At 59.1% G+C, this 7,450-nt stretch overlaps 1 protein-coding gene across 8 annotated transcripts in view; it reads left to right on the forward strand.

The window, feature by feature from the left end:
• The window catches only part of ADCY5 (adenylate cyclase 5), a 145,024-nt gene that overhangs the window by 127,749 nt on the left and 9,825 nt on the right, over positions 1–7,450 (forward strand). For all 8 annotated transcript variants that reach the window (XR_013372164.1, XR_013372166.1, XR_013372167.1 and 5 more), the window contains 3 exons: positions 3,493–3,609; positions 3,799–3,963; positions 6,811–6,986. Coding sequence is in view for 5 of the 8 variants with exons in the window: in XM_077883783.1 (XP_077739909.1) it covers positions 3,493–3,609; positions 3,799–3,963; positions 6,811–6,986 (458 nt within the window). In the remaining 3 variants the exon portion in view is untranslated. The remainder of the gene's footprint in view (positions 1–3,492; positions 3,610–3,798; positions 3,964–6,810; positions 6,987–7,450) is intronic.

A 7,450-nucleotide genomic window follows, 5' to 3' on the forward strand; every position in this document is an offset into this window, starting at 1 on the left:
GCAGAAAGGTGAATCCAATAAGATATTTTGAGAGCGAAACCACATTCACGTAACTTTTATCACACTATAATTGCCCAATTTTATTATTATTGCTATTAATCTCTTACTGTGCCTAATTTATAAATTCAACTTCATCATAAGTGTGTATGTATAGGAAAAAGCATAGTGTGTGCATATATATATATACACACACACACATTTCAGGACTGCCTGCAATTTCCGGCATCCACTTGGAGCGGGAGTGGGCGGTGGCGCCTTGAAGTAAGATGGATAAGACGAGATTACTGCATTCTGGTTACAAAACCCATATTAGATATACGGTTTGCAACAATCTTCTCCCATTCTCTGGGCTTCACTATCTTTTTTTAAATGTACATAATACAAAATTTTCCATTGTAACCTTTTTTAAACGTACAGTTCAGCAGCATTAAATGCATTCACACCGTTGTGCGGCCGTCACCACCATCCATCTCCAGAATTTCACTGTTCCAAACAGAAACTTTATACCCATTAAACAGTAACTTCCCATTCTGTCCTCACCCCTGGCGACCACCGTTGCCTTTTCCACCTCTCTGAGTCTGGCTATGCGAGGTATCTTGTAAAAGTGGAATCCTATATCGGAGTGTGTCCGCACAGCACAGTCGCTTGAGCACCCGAGTCTTGGTTTCCACTCAAGTCGTGATCTCAGGGGTCCGTGGGGCTCTGTGCTCAGTGCAGAGTCGGCTTGAGATTCTCTCTCCCTCTCCCTCCGCCCCTCCCACTCGTGCTTGCTCACTTGCACTCTCAAATAAATAAATAAATCTTTTTTTAAAAAGTGGAATCAAAAAAATAAAATAAAAAAATAAAAATAAAAATAAAAGTGGAATCCTATGGCCCTTATCCCTTTGTGACTGTCTTTCGCTCAGCACACTGCCTTTAAGGTGTCATCCGTGTTGTAGTTTCGGGTCAGAATTTCATTCCTTGAGGCTGAACTCCACTGGATGGCTATGCCCCACCTCGTTTATCCGTAGATAGACATTTGGGTCTCCCACCTTTTGACTGTTGTGAATACTACTACTATGGACATGAGCCTGTAATATCTGTACAAGCCTCTGCTTTCTATTCTTTTGGGTGTATATCCAAAGGGGGAATTGCTGGATCATATGGTAATTCAATGTTTATTTTTTTGAGCAACTGTCACATTGTTTTCCAGATCAGCTGCATCATTTTTCGTGCCCACCGGCAATGCATAGAGGTCCCAATTTTTCTATATCCTCACCTTTTTTTACTTTCTTGATGGTGTTATTTGAAACACAAAATTTTTTTGATTTTTATGACCTCCAACTAATTTTTTTTTTTTTTTGCTTGTGCTTTTGGCGTTATATCTAAAAAACTATTGCTCAACCCAAAGTCACAAAGATTGGCTTCCATATTTTCTTCTACAAGTTTTATAGTTTCAGCTCTTACATTTATGTCTCTGATCCATTTCAAGTTAATTTTTGTGTGTGGTGTGAAGTGGAGGCCCCGTATCATTCTTTTGCGTGTGAATATCCAGGTGCCTCAGCAACATTTGTTGAAAGACTGTTCTTTCCCCCATTGAATTACCTTGGCAACTTTGTCAAAATCAATTGATCATAAATGTAAGGGATTAATTCTAGACTCTCACTCTGTTCCATTGAGTGGAATATTCTATTTTCCATGTCTACTAAGCAGGATTTTCATTGAAGCTTGTGCTCTCCAAATCGCACATAGGTTTCCTTCTACTATGTAAGTGGTTTAATCAGATTGTCTTCTTTGTGACTCTAAAAGGAAGCGTTTTTCTGGAATAATGCCACAGACTTGATGATACACGAACATACCCGTGCTGGGGGGCACCCCACTGGAATCTGAGGTCTTCACTGGCCAGCATATGGCGTGAAGGCTGTCAGGCCTCTATCAACTGTAGTTTGTCCTTTCCTATGGTCCCCTCTTTCCTCTGCTGAATAGGAGGTGGCCTTGTTGGAAGGGTGGAAGGGGATTTGGGTAGAAAAAATATACTGCTTCCCAACAGGCCCACCCAGCTCAAAGCCCAGCACCGAGGGGTCAGCAGGGCACTTCCTTGGTGGCAAGAACTATAAAGGGTCTGAGATTTGGTTTCACCCTACCTGCAAGCTGGTAGGCGAGCCTTACTCTGTCATGGATGCCGGCAGGAGACATGAGACTCTGGGTCAGAGACAAAGGATTCTATTACTCCTAGCACAGCAAGCAGCAGTGACATTAACATGTAAGTGTCGGCTTCACAGAGCCCATGGGGCAGATGTGACAGGCCCACGTGGATGCTCTGCACAGAGTGAGTGTAGGTCACAGCAGGGGAACAGTAGACCAAGGTCCCGGTACTTGCTAGCAGGAAACCCTGGAGCACACAAGCCTCCTGCAGTGGGAATGAGCAGTCGCATAGCGGTCACACTGTGTCCTCTTGCCTGTTTTGTTTGTGTGACCATCCTGTCAGCACGGGAGGATGGAAAAGCCTTGTAGTCTGACATACTCGGCCAAAATGTACACAGATGCTCAGGGCCCTGAGAGGCCTACAGATGGGAAGCCTTCAGAGAAGGAATGTGACTTGCTGAGGGTCGTGCAGGAAAAGCCCTGTCTAGATCCTTCCAGGCTCCCGACCCAGTGCTTTTTCTACCACCATCCTTTGCCCTTAAGGGTTTCCATCCAACACCTGGCATTTTGGCAGCCGACCAGCTTCACCGGGAGGCATTGAGGGCAGAGGAAGCCCAAATGCACCCCTTAGTTTCTCTGTGTCTGCCAACATCGTTTTAAATCTAGGCTGCTTTGGAGGTGCGGAGGACATGGTGGACAAAGCCAACTGTGGCAGCTGTGGTGACGGGGTCGTTTCATTGCTAGGACTGCAGTGGGTCTTTGAGTGGACGTGCAGTTTGTCTAGTGGAAGCAAGTGTAGGAAGGCGTAGGTGAGGAACGGATCCACGAGAGTCCTGAAGAAAGGGTCACTGAGCTCGTGTGTGCAGGGCCCCACCCTGCTGCTCACAGCTCCTCTGCCCCCTTCTCTTGAGCCCGTCCCCTCCCTCCAGGCCCCAGGTCCTCCCAGTCCCCAGACTCCCAGCTCTCTCCCGCGCAGAAGCCTTCTGAGCCTCCCTGGGCGAGTTCGGGGCCCTGCAGGCCTCCCCAGCCGCCGCCTACTGTCCCCCCAACCCAGACTGTAGTCCCGACCGGCTCAGCAGTCAGGTGGCGCGTCCCCCAGCTTTCCCCTCTGCTCTGGGGGGGTCAAGAGAGCATCTCTGCTCCCCTCCTGCCTCTCCCAGCCGTGAGCTCCGCAGCAGGCCCATTCCCGGCCGTCGTCCTGGGGGCAGGTGCGCGGCACACCGGGTGGGGGTGTTCAGGGCGCTCAGGGGGTTGCGGCCCAGGGACCGAGGAGGAGGGGAGGGCAGCTGCCGGCCGCTCCTCCGGGGCAGTTTGCAGAGGCGCCACCGCCTTCTGTTGTCTCCCTCCCTCCCTGTTGCCCTGGGGCAGCTCTTCCCGGCCCCGCTCCAGAGCCTCTCGAGGAAGATCGTGCGCTCCAAGACCAACAGCACCCTGGTCGGGGTGTTCACCATCACCCTGGTGTTCCTGTCGGCTTTCGTCAACATGGTAGGTCTGCGGCCGCACCGGGCTGCTGAGGCCCCTCACGCAGGTTCTAGTTCCTGGCTCCCAGGGTTGGGGGGCCCCGGAACACTCGAGAAGCCCCCAGGGCAGGGCCAGCCGCTGGGCGCCCCCGCAGTGTCAGGCTGCACCCCCCCCCGGGCCGGGCCCCACGCTGAGCCCCCCTCCCGCCCCCAGTTCATGTGTAACTCCGAGGACCTGTTGGGCTGCCTGGCGGACGAGCACAACATCAGCACCAGCCGGGTCAACGCGTGCCACGTGGCGGCGTCGGCGGCCAACCTCAGCCTGGGCGACGAGCAGGGCTTCTGCGGCAGCCCCTGGCCCAGCTGCAACTTCCCCGAGGTACTGGGCGCGGGGGGCACGCGGGGACCCCCCACCCGCCCCCGGACTCTCGCTCCGCGGGCCGGGCGCCTTCTCCACGGAGGAGCCACCCTGCTGGCCGCGTGGACGGTCCCCAGGCCGGGTGCCGGCGCCCAATGGCACAGCGGCCCTGCAGCGCCGGTGGGTGGAGGCCTTTCCATATGGGGAAAGTGAGGCACGGGGTGGGGAGCCCCCCAAGGTCCTGCAGTGAGTAAGAGGCACACACCAGGGCTTTCCCCTGGGCCGTCTGGGGCCGGGATCTGGTCTTAAAGGGGTCACAGGTCTGCCTCCGAGGCAGAGGTGGGCCGGGGGGATGGGGGCCAGGCCTGCCGTCACCCTCATCGTTGGCTGGAATGTTTTCGTCGGACCCATGGGTTATTGGGGTTAAAAACTGGGGCCGAGAACCCTCAGGGAGCGGCATGCATTGAGTGCCTATGGTTTGTGGGGTGCTTCATCCACCTCCTCCTCGGGGAGCACTTTTCCAGTGATCAGAGCACGGGCCGGGCCTCCAGTCTAGGTGTCCGCTCCGTGTGCGGCTGCCCCCCACGCCCCAGCTGCCCCCCACCCCTCAGCTGTCTCCCACCCCTCAGCTGTCTCCCACCCCCATGCCCCAGCTGCCCTCCAGCCCCCATGCCCCAGCTGCCCCCCAAACCCCCACCCCATCTGCCCCCCACCCCCAGCTGGCCCCCAACCCCCCGCTCCAGCTGCCCCTACCCCCCATGTCCCAGCTGCCCCCCACACCCCCATGCCCTGTATGATCCCCCCCGCCCCAGCTGCCCGTGGGGCTCACACAGAACCTGCAAGATGATGGCTGCTGTTGCTCTTTCCCGGGGAGGTGGCCCCAACCTTCACCCAGCTCCCAGGACTCCCGGAAAGGTCCAGAACCACAGTGAGGCCCCCGGGGCGTCATGGTGCCGGCCTGGCTCCCCCAACCCCCAGGAGGGAGCCCGATCCTTGGCCCCATAGGAGGGGCAAGGGAGACGCGTCGCGGGGGCCTCTGCCTACGTCGGGGACGAGCCTTCCCGGCCGCTTGTGCCTCTGTCCCTCGCGCAGAGCTGGAGCCTGCAGGAGCCGCTGTTTGCTGTTTGCTCCTGGACTCGCCCCTTGGGGGCGGCTTCAGGAAGAAGCAGGGGGATGGGGGGCGCTGGCAGTGGCTGCTGGGTCTGGCTTGGGAGGGGCGTCCCCCCGTCGCGGTCCCACCGGCTTGGGTGCCGCTGCGGAGCCCTGGGAGCGCCCAGATGCCAGGGCCCTTGGGGACAGCAGCTGTAAGCCTGGGCCGCCCCCGTGTGGCTGAGCCCCTGGGCGGGCTGGGACCCTGGGGCTGCAGGAGCTGCGTGGCGCTGCCCACGTCCTCTGCCCCTGTCCGCCGGGCGGCGGGAGGCTGCCCCCCATTCCTGGGGCCCCGTGCGGTCCCTCGCTGGGCTCCTGCACGTCTAGGGCGCCCGAGGGTCCAACCTGGGAGCATCCTCCGGCGCCGTTTGGCCTCCAGCCCGAGGCAGAGGAAGCCAACGGGGAGGCCCGGTGCCGACTCCGGAGTGAGGCTGCTAGATGTGAAAGGAGGAGCCAAACTGCTGCTGACATGCCCGGGCTTGACGTCGGGCGGAGCCGAAAGGCCCCCCTGTTGTCTGAGGCCGAGATTGAGGCTTGGCGACCAGCAGGGACTTCCCCGGGCAAGTCGTGTAGGGCCCCAATCCCCCATCCGAGCCTTCCAGGTCGGGTACGTTGTGAACTGCCAAGTTTCTCAGCGTTCAGAGGGTGTTTCACACCCGCGGCCTAGTCCGGGCTGCACCTGGTAACGTTCGGGCAGCAAAGTGCACGCGGAGTCTCAAGAGGCAGGTTAAAGACGATAAGCGGCAGGATGGCAGCTGGGGCAGGTTTGCCACCGAATAAGGGCAGTTGAGGCCTTGCCACCGCAGCAGCCGTGAAACACCGTCAGGTTTCAGAGCTTTGGATTTAAGGTTGCAGGTCAGGGGCTGGGGCGCCTCTGTCCCCAGAGCTCTTGTGGCACCAGCCGTGCCGTGGCTGCACCCCACCGTAGCAGAGCCCGGGGCCCGGGGGTTCTGCGGATGGGGACGCGGAGGCTTAGGTTGGCCCAACGGCCCAAGTCGCACAGACGGTCCGTAATAAATCAGGGTGAACCTCAAGCCTTCCTGGCCTGGAGCCCTGCTCTAACCATCGGGCTCTCCTGCCCGCGCCCGCGAGCTCGGGCCCGGAGCCGCATCCCCCTCCCCCGTAGCTGCCCAGGCATCTTTACGTCACATCCCAAGTCTGCGTGAGCAGGAGTATCCTCAGACCAGGCCTCACCTGCGGCTCGGCTGGGGCTCGGGGAGGCTGGAGCTGGGGGAGGCTAGAGCTGGGGGATGCCAGGATTTGGGGAGGCTGGAGCTGGGGGAGGCTGGAGCTAGGGCTCGGGGAGGCTGAGGTTGGGGCTGGGGGAGGCTGGGGCTGGGGGAGGCTAGGGCTGGGGGAGGCTGGAGCTGGAGCTGGGGGAGGCTGAGGCTGGAGCTGGGGGAGGCTGGGGGAGGCTGAGGCTGGGGCTGGGGGAGGCTGGGGCTGGGGGAGGCTGGGGCTGGAGCTGGGGCTCAGGAGGCTGGAGCTAGAGGAGGCTGGGGGAGGCTGAGGTTGGGGCTGAGGGAGGCCGGGACTCGGGGAGACTGGGGCTCGGGGAGGCCAGGGAGGCTGGAGCTGGGGCTGGGGGAGGCCAGGGCCGGGGGAGGCTGGGGCTGAGGCCGGGGCCAGGGCTAGGGCTCGGGGAGGCTGGGGCTCGGGGAGGCCAGGGTTTGGGGAGGCCAGGCCGGGGCGCTGAAGGCCGCTGCCCTCTGTCCGCAGTACTTCACCTACAGCGTGCTGCTCAGCCTGCTGGCCTGCTCCGTGTTCCTGCAGATCAGCTGCATCGGGAAGCTGGTGCTCATGCTGGCCATTGAGCTCATATACGTGCTCGTCGTCGAGGTGCCCCGGGTCACACTGTTTGACAACGCTGACCTGCTGGTCACCGCCAACGCCATGTAGGTGCCCCCCCCCCCCCGCCTCGGTTCCCCCACCGGGTGTGGAGCCCTGCAGGGAGGCCAGGGCAGTGGGTGGCTGGGAGCGTGGGCCGCAGGGGGCTTGCGAGGGGGCTGCTCTGTGGCTCCCCAGCTGACTGCCCGGGCAAAGCACTGCAGTGTGGCCTTCTCTGCTGTCCCTTCTCCAGTGTGGGGCTGGGGGGCTGGCCTCAGGGTGACTCGGTCCTGCTGTCCTTCCTGCCCTCAGGCCTCAGTGAATTGTTCCTCATTTGTTCAGGGCAGCCTCTGATGAGCTGTTTTCATTTAGCTCCATCTGTCTGTGGCACCTTAGGCCCAGAGAGGAGTCAAGATTCAACAGAGCTGGATAGCAAGGTCTGTGGAGTAGGAAAAAAAACCTTTGTGGTTTCTGGGACATACATTGTCCCTTTTCATCCTCTTAGCAGCCCAGCAAAGTAGGCAGGGCTGCC

The sequence above is a fragment of the Canis aureus genome, chromosome 35 (genome assembly GCF_053574225.1).
Source record: "Canis aureus isolate CA01 chromosome 35, VMU_Caureus_v.1.0, whole genome shotgun sequence".
NCBI lineage: Eukaryota > Metazoa > Chordata > Mammalia > Carnivora > Canidae > Canis > Canis aureus.